This window comes from Crocuta crocuta, unplaced genomic scaffold (assembly GCF_008692635.1).
Source record: "Crocuta crocuta isolate KB4526 unplaced genomic scaffold, BGI_CrCroc_1.0 scaffold267, whole genome shotgun sequence".
NCBI classification, from domain to species: Eukaryota; Metazoa; Chordata; class Mammalia; order Carnivora; family Hyaenidae; genus Crocuta; species Crocuta crocuta.
In genome coordinates this window covers 4,030,930-4,050,403 of record NW_027531899.1, presented here as the reverse complement: position 1 = coordinate 4,050,403, position 19,474 = coordinate 4,030,930, and the positions used below count along the sequence as shown (strand labels likewise).

At 49.3% G+C, this 19,474-nt stretch overlaps 1 protein-coding gene across 1 annotated transcript; it reads right to left on the bottom strand.

The window, feature by feature from the left end:
• On the bottom strand, positions 1–18,207 carry NPHS1 (NPHS1 adhesion molecule, nephrin). The gene is made up of 29 exons (XM_077773679.1): positions 18,150–18,207; positions 17,826–18,041; positions 17,620–17,742; positions 17,285–17,413; positions 16,697–16,778; positions 16,215–16,318; positions 15,903–16,030; positions 15,648–15,819; positions 15,307–15,464; positions 14,901–15,045; positions 14,676–14,800; positions 13,044–13,230; positions 12,744–12,873; positions 12,414–12,586; positions 11,609–11,749; positions 11,387–11,527; positions 10,743–10,864; positions 9,605–9,776; positions 9,352–9,508; positions 9,105–9,256; positions 7,597–7,708; positions 7,333–7,514; positions 5,081–5,137; positions 3,271–3,390; positions 3,104–3,128; positions 2,923–2,998; positions 2,673–2,766; positions 2,461–2,576; positions 1–132 (listed from the first exon to the last, which is right to left on the bottom strand). The coding sequence occupies exons 1-29, from the start codon at positions 18,205–18,207 to the stop codon at positions 1–3; spliced, it is 3,729 nt and encodes a 1,242-aa protein (XP_077629805.1).
• Between the last annotated feature and the right edge of the window lie 1,267 nt (positions 18,208–19,474).

Here is a 19,474-nt window from a genome sequence, read left to right as displayed (position 1 = left end):
TCACACCAGATGTCCCCTCAGCTCAAAAGGTAGAGAATCAGGTTCCATCGGGTCAAAGTCTCCTGCCACCTGATCATAGATTCCTCTGGTATCTTCATATGTCTCCTCAGGCCAGCAGGGATCACAGGGGCCCTAACAAGCAAAGGTGGAGTTAGAACCATAGAGAGATGCCCTGTGGGTCATCATTGCAGCTCTAGGAGGGATACACACTCCTACTCAACTTCCCAGAAAAAAATGTTTTAGTTCATAATTATGGGAGAAAATCCAACGTATACTAAGAGAAGAGCGATTATAATGAGCCTCCATGTACCTAGCTTCAACAATATCAACCTTTAGTTAATCTTGATTTATCTATGTCTCTATCTTTTTGTCTTCTAACCCCACTAACTGGATTATTTTAAAGCAAGTCCAAGATATCTCATTATTTCTTTCAGAAAAATAATGTAATTGTCAGAAATGTGAAACTTTTAAAAATGCAGGAGGGGTGCCTGGCTGGTTCAGCCAGTAGAGCATGTGACTGTTGATCTCGGGGGTTGTGAGTTCAAGCCCCACTTTGGATACAGAGATAATTTAAAAATAAAATCTTTATGGGGTGCCTGGGTGGCTCATTGGTTAAGCGTCTGACTCTTGGTTTCAGCTCAGGTTATGATCTCACGGGTTCATGAGATCAGGCCTCCCGTTGGGTTCCGTGCTGAAAGTGCAGAGTCTGCTTGGGATTCGCTCTCTCTCCCTCTCTCTCTCTGCCCTTCTGACATTCATGTGTACACACACATGTGTGCTCTCTCTCTCAAAAATAAGAAGAAAGAAACAAAATCTTTTAAAAAATAAAATAAAAATGCATGATATCGGGAATTGTGGACTGTGAGTTGTGATCTGTTAGTCCTATAAATTCACAAATTTTCATCAAAGTAGAAGATGATGTAGAGGGATCCTTACTGAAGATGTGCTTTGCCCTAGGATTGGGAGAAAATGGTTGTTTTAGCTTAGCAAACTTTAGAGCAGATTTGTCCATGGGCCAAATATGGTCTGCTGCTTGTTTTTGTACTGCCTAGGGGCTAAGAATCATTTTACATATTTTAATTGATGGTAAAATGTCAAAAGAAGAATATTTATGACATATTAAAATTATATGAAATTCAAATTTCAGTGTCCAAAAATTAAACTTTATTGGAACTTAGCCACACTTGTTCATTTATGTATTGTCTATGGCTGCTTTTATAATGCTGTGGCAGAAATGAGTGGTTTTGGAAAGGACAGCATGTCCTGCAAAGCCCAAAATAGTTACTATCTGTACCTTTACAGAAAGTGTGCAGACTACATCTGTGCTTTAGAGGGCACATATGGTTCAGCACCACGGACAGCATTTAATGCCCCTCTTATTTCCACGCTGGTGAGAATAGTGCCCCATCTGGGACAAAGTTACAGAGGGAAATCCTTGGCCAGAGGTGCCAGAGCATTAGTCAAGGCCACACAGAAAGGCAAGGGTTCTGCCCCGCCTCCCTTACTGTGGGGCAGTAGGTGAGGGTAGTTGATGGTCAAAGTGTTCTTGCCTGCCCAGCCACCATCTTCACTTCCCTCTGGTCTCTCTGTTCCTCTCCCACTCATTCTAGTGGATTGAGTGGGACTGGCCCCTAATCCCTGATGCCATGGCTGGACACCAATCCATACTTGTCCAGTTAGCATAGTCCTTCCCCTGCCTCAGTGTTTCAGCAATAAGTATGTGACCAAAGCTAGACTAATAAAGTGTAAGCACTGGGGCTGAAGGGCTATTGGAAAAAAGACATCTCTTTCTCTGAAGGTTTCGAATCTAATAGGATACAAACCTGCATTTTTCTAGGTACATTTCTAGGGAGGAAACTCTGGGTTTCCAGACAGTTCTATCCCTTGAGTTTTCAATTGAATGGGCCAAAAAAATTATTTCTCTATATCTCGCTGCTTAACCAGTGTATTAGAGAAGGCTAATTACACAATAGAATGCATATCTTCCTTCTTCCACAGTAATAGAACTATAGTGAGGCATATAGCTCCAAGCTGAACTGTATTTCTCAGTCTCATTTACCATTAGGTGTGGCCATGTGACCGTGTTCTCACTGGGGAATGAATAGAGTGTACCGTTTCTGGGCCTGGGCCATAAGGCAGGGTTGTACCTCCACCACACTCTATTTTTCCCTCTCCCACCAGTTGAAACCCCCCAGTGAACTGGTCTATCCAAGCAAATTTGAACAATGTACTCACAGATAGCTGAGTAACATAATGGAAAGAACTTGAGTTCTGGACTAACTGTGTGCAACAAGGTCACTCACCTTTGATTGCTATGTGAGAAAGAAACAGGCAATCTTTAGGCCACTGCATTGTAGCCAGGCCTTTTTGCTATGGTATCTAGCTTACCCTCACCAAACAGTAGGAGGTGGCTTTCTGGCACAAGCCAGGAAAGACTTCTGCTGATACAAATCTCCTCACCATTGGTACTTCATCGTACAGGGGTCCCCAGGCCCCAGATGGGGCATACAGTTTTTCCACCTCATCATACAGGTGTCCAGGAAAGGCCATATCTTCCTCTTCAATATGTGTGAGACCTGGAGTTGGAGTGAAAGGAAGGGATGATCAAGACACCTGTTTAGATGTCAGGAGTATATAAGAGCAGGGGAAGTTCTGATGTGGTCATGGCTCACCTTGGGGATAAGACACCTCCTCCAGTGTTGGTGGCAGCTGGGGCCTGAAGTCCTTCATGGAGTGGTAATACGGCTCTACATCTGTTGTGCTAACCTGTCAACACCCCCCCCCCAAAAAAAAACCAGATAAATGTTTTCTATCCTCTGACTCCATAGCTCCCAGAAAGGACAATGATTAACCCGAAGCTAATGACAGACTTTTAGTCTGCCAGATCCCTATTAGTGGGGCTTTTGGAAGCACCCCACTCACCGTGGAGCTTCGAGTGTCCTGGCCTCCAGTCCACTGGCTGTCCTCATATTCATTCCTGACCCGGTCCTCCTCCGACCTTCCAGGATAGAAGTATGGAGGGCAGTTGGGTTTTGACTCTGACACCCCTCATCCCCAAACTTCCTCCCTCAGAATGTCTTACAGAAAAAATATTCCCACTTACCCTGCCTCTGTCTTCTCTGAGATGCCTGAGGGAAGTAAGGAAAAAAGGATTAGAGACACCCCTCCCCTGGCCAACCAGGCCCTGAGAGACTTTCAGTATGGAGTAGCCCAGGGCTTCCTGTCACCCTTGGGCCTCCATCCCCACAGGAGAAGAGGGTCTCTCCTCACCTTCAGCAAGATGCCTCAGTCTCCGCTGCCAGAGGAATCCCCCAACACAGAAGATGTTAGAAAGCACCAGAAGACCCCCAACAGCAAACAGCACAGGCAGCAGAGGCAGCCCTGAGTGTCCTGGGGGCAGAAGGTACCCCTCAATGAACCCAAAATAACTGGCTCTAGGCCCAGAACCGCATTCTCTGAGAAAGCCCATGTTTGACTATGCAAAGCTCCTCTTCCCAGGTCAGAGAAGCAGATGAGCAGGGATTTCCAAGTCCATTCCTTCTTGTCACTCCAGGGCAGGTGGCTCCTTTCTCAAGTCAAGCCACTAACAGTGGGTCCTACCTCTGTCTGAACTCCGTTTGTGGACTCAGGTGGGAGCTTTAGCTCCTTAGCTGGGCATTCAAGTCCTCTTCCCAGATATCCAGCCTTGCCCACCAACCACAGACCCTGGTGTTGGACCCTCCAGCCACACAAACTAACCACTGGCTCTTTCCAGAATCACTAAGGCAAAGCCACACCTATAAGTGTGGCTATTTGGAATAGTCAAATGTCTGTCCTTATATGTCCTTTATTCCCAACTGATTTTCTTCTCAAATGACTTTGTCTTTGCACAAGCTTCCATTCCGGATAATATTGGAATCCTCTGCTATATCCCTAAGGACAAGACTAAATCCTGCTAAGTAGACATCTGCTCAGCATCCATTTCCCCATTTTATGCTGACAGCACTAACTTCCTTTGAGGAAATAACCATCCCTCACTCTCAGGCTGTATGTTTCTGCAGATTTCTATGGAGGACCCAGGGAGGACACATGACCCACGCTGGCCAATAAGAGCACACATCCCTCTTTCCACAGTGATCAGTTCAGACCAATCCAGCATTTTACCCAAGGTGGATTTTTGCCAGGATATTTAGGACACTCTGCTGGCTGCTAAGAAGAACAGAGCTGGAGGGGTGTGTGTGTGTGAGGGGGTACTTCTTTGCCCTCTTGATGAAAGAACCTGAGAAGAAAGCCATCAAAGATGAAGGCAAAGTTGAGAGAGGGTGAGAAATAGATTCTTGGCAAGAGTTGTTAGCACCTATTGGAGTTTTCAATTTCACAAGCCATGCATTTCTTTTTATTGCCCACAACAGCTGAATTTCTGTCACTTGCAACCTTCTTCTCAGACTTTGAAGGGGGACTGTTTGTAAAATGGTCATAATTCTCTCCCTGTAACTACACTCTTGAGTAGTCTCCTTCCACACTGACTCTGAGTTGAGCCATGTCACTTGCCCATGAGGCAATAGCAAATGTGACAGAATCAGAAGCTAGAACGTGCTTGCTCTGTCCTGCTGCTCTTGGGCCTCCTGTGACCACCTTCATGTGAACAAGGCAAGAAGAGACATGTGGCCCAATTACCTTCATGGTCCCAACCAAGAGCCAGATTGTCAGATGTGTGAGGAGGAGGCCATCTTAGATCAACTAGTCCCAGACAAGCCTCCAGCTGCCTGTAGCCCAGACCAGAAGTGTTGAGTCACTCATAGAATCAAGAAGAACAATGGTTGTTGCTGTAAGTGGCCATTGAAGTGCTTTATTTTGCATCAAAAGCCAACTGATACAGGTTCTGCACAGGACATGGAATCAGTTAATTCTTTCAGAATTAAACTGAATTCGGCAGAGAGAAAATGTATCACATCCAGGCAAGAGAAAGAGCTAAGGATGTAGGTGAGGGACAGAGCTAAGTCTTAAGGGACTGTGGCCACATAACGGAAGAGGCAGAGTTGAAAAACAGAAGCTTCTATTCTCAGGGGAAGGAGGAATATTCAAGGGATTGAAAACTTACCTTCAGGCTGCTCTGTGGGCAGCTGATAGTCAGGTGCTCCAGAAGGCTGGTCTAGACCTGGGGAGGTGGATACAGAGATTGTGAATTAACACCAAGTATCTGGAATAAGCCTTAAGAACTTCTTAGTTTCTTATTAAGCTTTTCAACCCATTTTGAGGAACTGATTTATGTCTACTTTAGGAATATTTCAAAGACATTTGCAAATCTTGATGGTAATGGCAATACTATTAGCAACCATTCTAATACCAATAATAATAATAATTATTATTATTGATGAGTTCCTTATGGTATGGAATGTCCTTTTAACCTGAATTATCAGTTTTGGGGAGTTAACCAAAAAAGATGCTGGGCTCTCACAATGTCTTTTTTTTAATTTTATTAGAAAAAGAGCAAAAGTGGAGGAGAGGGATGGGGAGGGGGAAGAGAGAGAGAGAGAGAGAATCAGAGAGAGAGAGAGAATATATGAAGCAGGCTCCATGCTCAGCATGGAGGAGACTCAGGACTCAATCCCACAACCCTGGGATCATGACCTGAGCTGAAATCAAGAGCTGGACACTCAACTGACTGAACCACCCAGACACACCTTTCAGAATGCCTTAATAAAGGTATTATTTCTAGAGCAAGTGAAGTGAGTGTGGTACTTTATGCTTTAGTGCCTAAAGAGGACTGCAGTGGGGGAAATAAAGAGGAGGAATGGGAAGAGCTCCTTGCTTCCATGAGGAAAAAGTCTGCTCTGTCAGGAAGGGAAATACAGAAGGAGTGAGTTTTCAAGGGGCAAAGAAAACAGAAGCTGAGCTGTTGGGGGGGGGGGGATTTCTCTGAGTCATCATTTACATAGTACTTACTTTGTATGGGTCCATTTTTAAAGCACTTTAGATACATTAATTTATTTAATCCTAACAACTGAGAGAAACAAGCACAGAGATCTGAGATACCTTACTTTTAGAAACTGAGACTCAAAAATGTTAAAGTAATTTGCCCAAGATCTCACAACTAGGAAGTGGCAGAGCTGAGACCTGAATCAGCTTGTCTGAACCAGGCTCTGTGTGATTAACCGCTATACTACAGTGCCTGCCAGAGTCAAATTGTTCTTCTCATTGGTCACAGCAGGGAATTTGTCCCTTCCATCAAAGTTACTGAATTTATTGGCATAAAGTTGTCCGTAATATTCCCTAACTTGTCCTTAATCTCTGTAGAGTAGTAGTAACGTCCCCTTTCATTCCTGATAACGGTGAGGTTTTGTCTTCCCTCTTTTATGCTTTATTATTTGGGGGGGGGGTTAAGTTTATTTATTTTTGAGAGAGACAGACAACATGAGTGGAAGTGGGCGGAGAGAGAGGGAGACACAGAATTCCAAGCAAGCTCGGCACTGTCACCACAGAAACCAATGCGGGGTTTGAACTCACAAACCGTGATATCATGACCTGAGCTGAAACCAAGACTGAGCCACCCAGGCGCCTCTTTCTTGATTAGTTTTATAAAGGTTATTGATCTTTTCAAAGCAGCAGCTTTTGGCTTCATTGATTTTTCTCTATTGTTTTTCTGTTTTCTAGTCCATCAATTTTTTTTTAATATTTTTTATTTATTTTTGATAGAGAGACAGCACGAGCAGGGGAGGGTCAGAGAGAGGGAGATACAGAATCAGAAGCAGGCTCCAGGCTCTGAGCTAGCTGTCAGCACAGAACCCGATGTGGGGCTCGAACCCACAAGCCGTGAGATCATGACCTGAGCCGAAGTCAGACGTTTAACCGACTGAGCCACCCAGGCGCCCCTCTAGTCCATCAATTTTTGCTCTTTCCTCTATTATTTCCTTCCTTCAGTTTACTTTAGGTTTAATTTGCCCTTCTTTTTCTAATTTCTTAACATAGAAACTAAGCATCAATTTGAAGCCTTTTTAAAAAACTAAATGAGCACTTAATGTTATAAATTTCCTGCTAAGCACTGCTTTAGCTGCACTCCACAATTTTCCGTGTTTCCATTTTCATTCAATTCAAACTTTCTTCTAATTTCCCTTGTGTCATTAATCACATTCAGACAGTATAGTTTAGGGCTAAAAACCAGTTCCTGGAGTTCATCTGCCTGAGTTCCAATCTCATTTCTACTTCCTTCTAGCTGTGTGAGCTTCAACAGTTTGCTTAACCTCTCTGGTCCTCAGTTTCTGCATCTATAAAAAGGGAAGTATCTACTTTACTATACCGTCCTACAAGTCGCCCGAGGAGGTCTGAAACATGCTCAAGACTGTTCTTTCCCACCTGGGGTGGTGACAGAGATCTGGGACCCCTTGTCCATTAGTCCGCTGTCCCCCAGGGCGTTGCTAGCCAGCAGCCAGACCCTGTATCGTGTAGAAGGCTGCAGCCCAGTCAGTGTGAAGGTGGTGGCCTGAGGTGGTAGGACATCCATGTAGAGGAACCCTGGGGTCCCCAGAGCCTCATACCTGCATGAGAGGAAGGGCAGTCATTCAGAGGGTGTCTCAGCCCTGCTGGCTGCCATCTCTTCTTGCCTTGACAGGGACCCACCTGATTTGGAACCTCTGTGGCAAACCCCCATCAAAGCCAGGCTTCCATTCCAACCCCACCGAGTATGGGGTCATGCTCATGACCTTTAATCCTGTTGGGGGATCTGGGCGGCCTTTGAGGAAAAGGATGAGGGAAGTAGTCAGAGGATACAAAAGTGTTCTGCAAGATTCCTTCCAGATTTTTCTAAGAATGATTTTAAATATACAGTTGATTCTTGTTAATAGCAGTGGTTATGTTCTATAAGGTTGCTATGAACACTGAGTTACAGAATAGCAAATCATTGCTTCTGAGGGAAATGCAGAGTCAGATTCCTGTGAGCCTGCAATCACATTTTCATCAACCAATCAATGCATGATCTTGCTTTGTGTGCACTTCTGTCTAAAGACACCTTATTTAATATATCTTATTGATTGACTCATTAACATTGAACTCACGGCCAACAATGTTACAATTCATGTTTGAACGAAGCCTATCCAACAGACGTGTCTTCTCCATATGTTTAGGAACAGTAGACAGCAATTCAGGACAGGCCCTAGGGGCCATTTTAAAAAGCAAGATTACTAACAAAAATGCAAAAAAATGTGGCACTAGATAGGGCTGCAAAGAGGACACTTTGTTATAGGATGAAAGTGGGAACAAGGAGGCAGAGTGTCACCTTCTTCTCCCCCAGCTGAGAATGTCCCCACTGGGCAACTCGAGTTTTTTGCCTGCTCTGGAGATGTCCCAAGAAAGCAGTACAAGTGTTGATTTTGAGGTTACAAATCAATCTTAGCAAGTAGGCAAATTCGCAAATACTTGTTGCAAATACTCGACAAGTAATGGGGATTGGCTGTTCATGACATATGTTCCTGTGTGGATGTTTTGGTCCTTATTTCACATCCATTCCTCATTTCTTCTGGTTACAGAACTCTGAGTATCCTTTGGAAAACCACTAGTCCACGTTCTCAGGCCACATGCTTCTGATGAAAGTGACTCCACTCCCTTGTAGGATAGATTTGTGACCGGGCCAGATGAACCAGAATGTCGCCTTCCCTGACCACAGGGTTGGTTCAAGGGTGGGATGGGATCTGAGTAGAGCCAATGAGTCTTAATTCTAGTACTTTCATACCACTGTTAGGAAAAGAAAAAAATTCTATGTCCTCTGGGAAGTCTAACAGCCCTCCATGAGGAGTCTTAGAATAAAGCCAACACAGAAAAGCAGATCTGAGAGACAGAGAGTTCTTGATGACAGTTGAGCCTAGATCTAGCAACTCTGAATGATTTACTTTTCAGTTACTTGGGCCAGTAAGTTATTCCTCCTCCACCTGCAGCCTTTTTTTTTTTTTTTTCCCTGTGAGTTTCCCTAAAGATCCAGTCTCTATCAGGATTTTCAGGGCAGGCAGAAACTCCATCCTCACTCATAAACACCTCTCAGATTGGGGAACACCACTATTCTGGGCCAACCAGAGACTTGGGGATTGACCCAGGGAGCACCCTCCCAACGCCCTCACACCCCACTCCCGCCATACTGATGCTGACGAGTTGAATGTTGGTGTGGTCTGAGCCAAGGGGGTTGGTGGCTGTGCACGTGAACAGGGCATAATCCTGGGCCGCAGACACGTTGGCAATGGTCAGGAGACTGCTGTGGACCACACCCTGGTGGTATGTGTGTTCTGTGTATCTGGAGAGGAGGTGTGGCAGGGACTCAGGGAAGGTAACTGGGGTTGGGAGACCAAAGTTGGGACTAAGGTGTGACCTGGCTAGGCCTTGACTCACCTGGGATCCTGGAGATCCAGAGCGACTCCATTTTTAGTCCAAGTGAAGACAATGTTGGGGACGCCCCGGGCACGACAGTGGAGGGTGGCAGAACTGGTGCTGTCTCCAGCTGCTGCTACCTTAGTTAGGGGTGTTGGGTGCTCCACCTGAGGAGCAACTAGTAGGGAGTCGACGGTCAATGGGTATGTGGAAGGACATAAGAAATGTGGGCTTAGTGGCAGGCCTTGAAGTCAGGATTTTGGGTGTTACTCACATCTGACAACAAGTCGGACCAGCCCTCGGGCTGGAGGTGCTACTCCATTGTCCACAATGCACTGGTAAGCACCAGCCTGGGCCAGTTTGGCATGGTGAATTCGAAGTCGCCCTGTGGATCCCTTTGACATCTTCTCCATGTCATCCAGGCTCTGGTCCTCCTCTTCTTCTCCCTTGAGGCACAAGATATAGGAGATGGCCCCCAAGTCTGGCCCCAGCTCTGTTAACCTCCAAACTGGGTCTCTCCTAGACGCAATCATCCTCCACAGATCTAGCAAAGAAAAAATTCCCTGTCCATTGCCCCAGTCATCCATCTATCTATCCATTTATCCAATCATTCATACATGGGTCCATCCATTCATCCACCAATCCAGACAACTATTCACCCATCCATTTATCCAACCATTCATGCTTGGAACCATCTATCTACCCATCCACCTAACTATTTGACCATCTACCTCGATAAATGTATCAATTTATTCATTTATCTACCCATCTATCTACCTCTCCTTCTACTCATTCATTCATCCAACTATTTATCTTCCATCCATCCACTATCCACCCTTCCATCCCTCTACGCATCCACCCTATCTATTTGCTCATACATGCACACATCCATAAATACATACAACTGTTCATCAGTCCATCCAGCTACCTATTTATTCATCTCTCCACTGACCTCTGCGACCATCCATCCATCCATCCATAATCTTTTCACAGACATCTTTCTACTGATGGTGTATTTGTCCATCCATCTACTCTCTAATATAATCCATTTATCTATTTCATTCAATCATTTACCTACTTATCTATTCATCATTAATCTATTCACTCACTTGTCTATTTGTCCATATGTTCTTCCATTCATTCATTCATTCATTCATCCATCCATCCACCTACCTATTGATCCATATATCCATCCACCTGCCCACCCACTCATTTGGTTATCTATCCACGAATGTTCCCATCCATCTGTCATTCATCTGCCAGTTATCCAGTTCATTGGAGTATGTCCCAACAAATATGTAATTATAGAGGATCATGTAGATGTGATCCCTCCTCCCAAGGAATTCATAGTCAAGAAACCACATCCCTCAGCCCCCACCTCCAACCCCATTTACCAAAGGTTGGATCCTTACCAGCCTCTCCCAGCTGAACATCCCTGGAAGGATGGGATTGGCATCAACGGTGCAGACTATGTCCACAGAACCCCCAATATTCACCTCAGTAGGGTCCTGGAGAACTCGTATAATGGGAGCATCTGGGGGAGGCAAGGGTTTGGGGAAGGCACTTGGGCCCATACAGTTGATGGTGAGAGAAGGCCCCAGAAAGGAGAGGTGTCTTAGAGGTGTTCAGGAAAGTTACAGGTACAATACAGCCTGCCCTCTATGGGGAGCATTTGAAGTAAAGTTCTCAGGGTTATTGAGGCATTCCTCTACTGTGTCTCTGTGGTGACAAGAAGGAGGTCTAGTGGACTTTCAGGATTGTTTGGAAGTGGAGCTTCCTTGGCTTTCTGATGAGAGTAGGAAGGTGGGCCCCCTGTCTGAGCAAATTCCACATAGAGTTTCCCTAGTGGGCAGGGTTCCCAAGGTGGGAGTGACTCCATCACAGTAGAGGCTCCCAGAGTGAAAAGTTTTCAGGATGGGTGAATATCTCTGGGTGTGTGGAGCCTCCACAATTAGGAGACTCCACACGGGGCGAGGTTCCCTGAGTTGGTGTGGTTACCATGGATGGCAGGGCCTCCAGAACCCTCTAGTTTCCTAGCTTGATGAAGGGGGCTTACAGTGTACATCCAGCCGCACTAGCGCTTCAGCGGTGCCCTCTGAGTTCTGGCAATGCAGCTGATAGAGGCCATCGTCAGCACGGGTCACATTCCATAGCTGCAGAGCTCCACCAGACAGGATGCGATGCCGAGGGCCACCAGCTGGGGGAGGTCAGGGTGAGGGGCCTGCACCCTTTCTATGTCCTGGAGACCTGCACCCTTCTCTATGCCCACTCCACGCACCTGGGCTGAGGCGGTAGCCCCGGAAGGTCCAGTTGAAGGCCTCTGGGGCAGGGTTGGCAGACACAGACACCGGCAGCAGTGCCTCACCCTGCTCCACGGCAGTCACCACAAGCACCTGCTCCCCCAGGAACTCTGGAGGGTCTGTGGAAAGAGCACAACCAGGAGTCAAGATTGTTGTTAAGGTTGGGGTCTGAAATGGATTTGAGGTCAAGTACCAGTATAAGGGTTAAAGTTAGGTCATAACTAGATTTAAGGTTGTGAACAAGGTAACAAGTGCAGAGCTGAGCTCAGAGGTTAGGTTCAGGATAGAGGTTAGAATCCAGTTTAGGAAAAGGATAAAGGCTAGAGTCAGGTTTGAAAATGGAGAGAGGGTTTGGGATGGAGGACACAGTCAGGAATTAGGATAGAGGACAGGGGCGCCTGGGTGGCTCAGGGTTAAGCATCAGACTTTGGCTCAGGTCATGATCTCACAGTTTGTGGGTTCGAGCCCCGCTTTGGGCTTTGTGCTGACAGCTCAGAGCCTGGAGCCTGCTTCAGATTCTGTATCTCCCTCTCTCTCTGACCCTCCCCTGCTCACGCTGTCTCTCTCTCTCTCAGAAATAAATAAAACATTAAAAAAATTTTTTTAAAAGGATAGAGGACAAAGGCAAAATGGAGGTTGGGCAGGGTAGCAGTTGGTGTAAAGCCAGGGGTCAAGATAAAGGTCCAGAAAGTTTCAAGCTTTGGATTGGAGATAAAGGACAGTGTCAAGGTGAAGACCCAAGTAGTATAGGGTCAGGAGGGAATCAAGAGGGGTTCCACATACACAGAACATTGAGGCGGTAGAAGGCACTCATGGTTTCCTGTAGCTCAGTGCTGTGGGCTCGACAGGTCACTCGATGGCCGTGGTCACGGGATGACATTCTCAGAAGGACACTCCTGGCTGCTGCAGATCCTTTGAATGGGGCACTTCGGGGTGGTATGGCCACACTTTCCAGCCTGTGGACCAGACAGGGGTGGTGGGGTCAGGTCAGAGCCAGCCAGAGCCAGAGGCATACTAGGTACAGGGCAGGACACCAGGGGTGGGGGAGGGGAGCTCAGACGGTAAAAAGGCATGACCAGAACCAGAGAGTGACAGGGTCATTCGCACTCTCACCTCTCCCCCTCCTTGTCCCATGACAAGTTGACAGGAGGGTTACTGCTAACGCTGACGCAAGTCAAGTTTAAGGCATCCCCCGGGCGCAGCGCCGACGCGTTGGCCAGGATCGTCACGTTTGTTGGGGGAACTTCAAGAATGAGTCGGAAAAGCAAGGCTCAGAGCCTGCTTCCGCCTCACCTAGGCCCGGCTGCACGCGTCCTGGCTCTTGGCACCCACTGTCCCCCACGCTGGGCTCTGGCTTAGTTCCCCGCGGCGACCAAACCCTCCCCCAGGCCACAGCCCTGCGCGCGCGCTCACACTGCACCACAAGCTGCGTGGATGCGCTGAGCTGACCCGCCTTGCACGTGAACTTGGCTTGGTTGTCCGACGGACCCGTGATCAGTACAAGCTCGCGGGAGAAGGTGCTCCCAGACTTCTCCAGACTTCCCAGCTGCACCCGCCGCGGCTCCTGGGGCGGCCGCGGTTCGGTCACCGCACGGGAGTCCTGAGGGCAAAGACTGACTGGGGGACCGCGTAGGACTGCCATTCCCCCCAGAAAGAGCCCCATTGGGTTGGCTGCCGCCAGCCCAGATAAAGCCTTCCTGTGATGAAGAAAAGGCGCCCCCTTCTGCTGGCACCCAGCTGAGGTAGAGGAATGGGGACTGGAACCGAGCACCTACCTGGAGTCTCTCCCACCTGCCCTGCACCCCCAGTGCTCCGCGGTTTTGCGGTAGGATCTGGCTTCCAATCCCACGTCCCGTTCCCCGCCCCGCCTCCTCTGCTTTCCGGAGGTTAGCGCTCCCTGCCGACCCTCATCGCCACTCCTCAACATCCCTTCCAGCTACACTTAGCAAACACCACCTGCCAGGAAATTCCCATGGAATCCCCAAGCCTTTACCAGAATTTCTTCCTTTTTTTCTATCCTTAGTTCTTTTCCTTTACATTCCCACTTTCCCCAAAGATTTCCTTCGATTGTTCTCTTAATTCCATAGTCTTTCCACAGATTTCTGAATCCTTCCCCAATATTCTTTGATTACCCTAGCCTTTTACTTTTTAGTCTTTTACCTTTGTAATGCCCAAGTCCTTGGCATTTTCCCAGAATTCCATCCAATTAAATTTCATTCCTATAATTCCTAGTCTTTCCCCCAGAATTTCCACTAACCCCCTAATTTCCCAGGGTTTTCTTAAAATTCTGTCAGAATTTCTCTTAATTTTAATGGAATTTCACTTTCTTACCCCAAGTCCACAAATTAATTAATATTAATAGATTTTTCAAATGTTCTGTGGAATAACTAGTGTCTCTCCAAAATTTCCAGCCTTTACTTATCATTGTCTCTGTTCCTGGAATTCCTAGTCTTTCTCTAAAATTCCTGCCATCGCATCTGAATCCCCAAAATTTCACCAGGATTTCCTTTACTTTTTAAAAAAATTTTTTTAATGTTTTATTTATTTCTGAGAGAGAGAGAGAGGCAGCATGAGCAGGGGAGAATCAGAGAGAGAGGGAGATAAAGAATCCGAAACCGGCTCCAGGCTCCAAGCTAGCTGTCAGCACAGAGCCCAACGCGGGGCTCAAACCCACGAATGGTGAGATCATGACCTGAGCCGAAGTCAGATGTTTTAACCAACTGAGCCACCCAGGCGCCCCAGGATTTCCTTTACTTTTGATGAAATTAATTGATTTTTCTCTAGAGTTCCCTATCCTGATCTAGAATTCCTTCTTTTCCCCCAGAATTCTCACTGTTTCCCCAGAATTCCAAGATTTTTCCTAGGAGTCCACTTAATTCTAATGGCGTTTGTGTCTTTTCCAATTCCCTACCAAAACTCAAACTTTCCAGGATTTTTCAAGAAATTCAAGTTTTCCCAAGATTTCCCAAGAATCTGGAGGAAAGAAAGGGCTTCATCTTTGCCCCTACTTTTCTGGCAACCCTACACCCTTCACTTGGCACCAACCTTGAACCAGGTAAGAGATGGGTCTGGGTTGCCTCCAATGGCCAAACACACCAGCCTCACTCGAGTCCCAGCCCGGAGTCGCTGTCCCTCTGGAGGACCCTCTATCCACAACTTCTGGGCAGGGTCTGTGGGGAGAGCCAGGAAGAGTGGCTTTTCTCTCTGGGCTAGATCCGAGGGAGGGGTCTCTAAGGGAGAGGGCACCCCTGGTCAAGAGTGAGGGCTCACATTTCACATTCAGGGTAAGTGACTTCTTGAAGGTCTCCTTGGTGAAGGCCTCACTGAAGGCTTCACACGTGAGGGTCAGACCATTGTCCTCCCGTCGCACGAGGAATGTCAAGTTGGACATGGAGATGTGGCCACCATGCAGGCCCTGGCAAGGAGAGAGCTTCAGACCTAGGAACGAGATCACTCCCATCCATGGTACCTGAGGGCTGGGCTCACCTCAGACCCTAGCAGGGACACATTAAGCATCTCCACCCCCTCCTCTGTGAGACCCTGGAGGCCAGGACTCCAGTCCATACTCTGCAAGGACCAAGGCATCCAGGCTGGCAGACCCATCCTCGCCCAGATCCAGGAGTCATGCCCTCGGCTCCCTCCTCCCTCAGACCCAGAAGCCTGGGCACTGCCTCACATCCATGACCATGTCTTCTGTGGGCAGCAGCTGCCGCCAACCCAGCCACCACCGCAACAGGACCCGTGGGCGACTGGACTTGGTGATGCAGGAGAGCGTAACGTTCTTGTTCTCAGACTGGGATGCAGACCCCAGGATGGTAATGGCACTGGGGGGGACTGCAGAGACAATGGACAGAGGAGAGACACTAAACTGGGCTGGATGCCTCACAGACTGGGCCCGATAAGGGACTGGGGACAGATGACAAGATCTTTGGCATCAGTCATGCATGATTTGGGGGCACAAACAGATGGTTCTCTGGGGCACGGACTGACAGATGGGCGGCTGGCATCAGGACTCACAGGTGACTTGCAGTGTGACCCCGCGTTCCTGGATTCCTGTAGATACACTGTTGTGGGCCTCACAGCTGAGCCTCGCCCCATGGTCTTCCGGTCTCACGATCATCACTAGCATGCTTCGGGCCACTGCCTCAGCATGCTCTGTGCCCCATGCTGTGGACATGGGCTGGCCATTCTGGAGACAGAGACAGACCTGGGCCAGCTCAGGGCCGGCTCCTCCCCCTACCCTCCCACATTAATGCCTGCCTTTGCCCTCACCTTCAGCCACTGCAGTGTGGCTGGCGGATTCCCCCCTCGGGCCACACACAGCAGCTCCAAGTTCTGTCCTGCCCGCACATGCCCCTCGTCCAGGCCTGGCCATTCAATGACAGGAGGTCCTGGGGGAACTGGAAAGCAGCACTTATGGGCCTGCAGAGCCCATCCATCCTTTCTAGGCCCCACAACCTACCTCTTGAACCCTCATGTTTCTCCTTGAGAGTCTGGACCTTCCACAATCCCTGAACTCCCCCAGGACCCCCAATTCCTGCTTCTCACCCCTAGTGTCCACAGCTGACTCAGTTCCCCACTTACACAGAACATTCATGGTGACTGAGACCCGGATAGGGGTGTCCAATGCTGGGCTGGACCCCTCACAGATCAGCAGCTGCCCATTATCTGAGCTCTGGGGTGTCACCCTGGGGTGAGAAGTTGGGGTTCTGGAGTCAGAGTCATCACCTGAAATTTGGGGAGTCAGGGTGAAGAGATGGGGATCCCGGGTTCCCACAACTGGTCTAAGTTTTTCTGCCAATTTTCTCCAGGACCTAGAGTTCCATGGAAGACATCTGGGGGGGTCAGCAGTGAAAATTGGGATCCCAGAGGCCCACACCAAAGTCCTTGTGCTTGATGCTCTGGAACTAGCATTCCCATGAAGAGGTTTTGAAGTGTCAGAGTAAAGAATTAGGTTCCAGATGTTCACACCTAACTCTAGTCTATGTGCATGAATCCCTGGGATGTGGGGTTTTCATAGAGAAATTTGAGGGTCAGGCTGAGGGAAGGCATCCCAACTCTCATACCTGGCTGTGGCCTCTGTGGTGAAGAGTTTCTCCTGGGACCCCACATTCACATTAGCAGAGATGTCAGAAATTGTTTGTCCACCTTGGGGCAACGAGAGGGCTAGAGGGATGCCAGGTTCCCCCCAAGGTAGATCCTGGGGAGAATAGCCTGGAAATCCTAGGGTGCACATATTGCCCCCTCCCTCCTAGCTCCAGAGGAAAAGCACCAGCTCCGTTCCTCCATACATTCAGGCCTCCTGGAGTCCTTGGGGCCACGTCCTGGGCCTCTCTCCTGCCCTCACCACCTTGCTGGGCTGTGTCACTCACCCCCATCACCCAGCTTCTTGCTTCTGCACCAATGATGACATGCATGTCTCTGTCTGGAGCCTCAGCCTCTTCCCTGAGTCCCAGACCTGCAGTCTTGCAATCACTTGGTGCCTTTCCCTGGATGTTCCCTCCCATCCACTCGGTCTCACGCTGACCTCACCATCTCTCCAAGCCTGCTCCTGCATCCCCATCACTCAGGAAGGTCCTATTTTCTGGGACCCCCTGTAGGGCACTGGGCAGGGACATACCCCCTCCCACTCCAGGGGCTGTTCCCACACTCACTCTGGAGGAAGGTGATGTCAGGTGCTGGCTTTGCATCCCCAGACACACAGCTGACCACGTACTCCTGCCCAGCTACCCACGTGACTGTGCTTCCTGCCTCAGGGGTCAGCTGAAGCACCTTGGGGGGCACTGGTGAGAAAGGGTCTGAGGTGAGCTGCCACCACTGAGAAAGATATGAGGATTCGGGGTTTTCAGTCTCCTTGTTCATGAAATGAGCTCAGCGCCCTGGGTCTGGGACTGGGGCCTGGGGCCTGGGGACTTGAAACCCTGGACCCTGGGGTAGGAGATGGCTGGAAATATGGACTCAAGGGTCCTGGGGGGTCTTTCACCCATACCCAGGATGGTGAGGATCACTCTGGGAGACACGAGCTCAGGGCCTGTCTCTGAGCGGCCGACCTGACATTCATACTCTGCATCGTCGCTGAGGTCACACGCTTCAATATGCAGGTGGAATTCACCTGCAGGTAAGACCAGGGGTCCCAGGTCAGGGCCACAGTCAGCCCCTGCTGGTGGCTCAGGGTCTTAGGCCCTGATCCCTTACCTCTATCAGGGTCCCCTTCCAGACGGTACCTCGGAAAGCTGGGGATCCTAGGATCGGGACCTAGGAGTAGCCCGTCTTTGGCCCATTGCACCGCACTGCCAGGGGCGCTGACCCCACACCGCAGCTCAGCAGCGGCCCCCTCCACCACCGTCAAGTTTTCAGGCAGAGCCCAGAAGCCTCGGGGGGCTGAGGCAGGGAGCGGCAGCTGGGCCAGGCCTGGGGACACAGGACTGTCAGCAGGAGAGGGAGGGGGTCTGTCTGGAGAACATGAGTGGCAAATGAGGGCCACTTGGCGCTGGGTCACAAGACCAGGGTCCCACTCACCTGTGGTCAGCAGGCCCAGAAGGAGCAGGGGAGCCCTGGTGCGTGTCCTCAGGGCCATCCCAGGTCTTCTGCCTGTGGTTCCCGCGGTGTCCACTGCCTGCCTCCTGCCTCTGTTTCTGTCTTTCTCTGGGTCCCTCTCTCTATGTCTCTTGCTTTGCTTATTGTCTCTTTTTGTCCATTTGTCTCCTTTTCTTTCTCTGGTTTCCTTTCTTCTCAGGAGTCAGTCCATCAGTCTCTCTCTCTCTCTCTCTCTCTCTCTTTTCCTCCTCTTCAGTCTCTCTCTTCCTCTCTCCTGCTACCCCCTCCCCTACTCTCCTCTCACCACTCAGCCCCTCAGGGAGGACGGCTCTTCAGAGTCCGGCAGGCCTCAGGAGCCCAGGAGAGTGATGAGGCTGCTGTGGTCAGTGGCAGAGATCCTCAGTGACAGACCCAGCCACTGTCGTCTTCACACTGCCGCCTCCCCCAGACGCCCTCCCGAGAGCCTCCAGTTCCAGGGCTCTGCCCAGCAGGCTCCTCCCGGCCCAGCCAGAGCGTGAAATCCCCTGTCAGCACATGCCAGGAACATTCCTGGTGCCTCCCCAGCCCTCAGGACCCCAAGGGCCTGACTTCGGCCAAGGATAAGGGGGAGCAGATCAGACCCAGGTGGAGAGCTGGGCCCAGCGTGGAGTTAGGACTCCACAGCTCTCCCCTCCCCTGGTACATGACCTTGGCAAGCCTCTTTCTTCCCTGAGTGGACCCCCACCCCCACGCTTGCCGCCATCAGGGATCTCTGCTGGAGAGTGTGCAAGGGTGTGTTTGAGAGACTGCAGGAGTGCAGACATCTGTGTGTGCATGTGTGTGTGAGTGTGTGAGCATGCATGTGAGCATGGGGAAGTGAGAGTGAATTGTGATCTGTGAAAGTATACGCAAGAGTACATGAGGTATAAGTGTGCAAGGCAGTCAGGGTGGGAGGGAGTGAAAGGCAGGGCTCAAGACTACCTGCACTGAGTGGGTAGAGGAGCAAGGCCCAGCTTGGGAACCCTTTGGCTGTGGGAGTTCTAGTTCATGAAGCTTCCCTCTGTCTCCCCCCAGCTTCTCTCTTTCCCCCTCCCCCTCCTCCCCCACTTCTCTCCCCCCTCCCTTCCTCCCTCCCTCCCTCTCATAAGGTGGTTACATCTCAATCAACCTTTACCTCTGTCACTGTCTCTCTTTATGCTTCTACATGTGTTTTTCCGTCTTTCTTTGTTCTCATCTTTATCCCTCAGTCCCCATGTGCTGTCTCTCACATGCATGCACCAGAAGCTCAATAAATATTTGTTCTCAGTCAACATTTGATTATACCTCTT

Bases quoted from the DNA above. Each gene is read 5' to 3' on its own strand.
- NPHS1 (XM_077773679.1), bottom strand. From the start codon at position 18,207: ATGGCCCTGAGGACACGCACCAGGGCTCCCCTGCTCCTTCTGGGCCTG. The intron at 12,874-13,043 runs GTGAGCGCGCGC...TCATTCTTGAAG, and splicing joins CACGCAGCTTGTGGTGCAGT to TTCCCCCAACAAACGTGACG. The intron at 11,528-11,608 runs GTGCGTGGAGTG...GACCTCCCCCAG, and splicing joins GGGCTACCGCCTCAGCCCAG to CTGGTGGCCCTCGGCATCGC.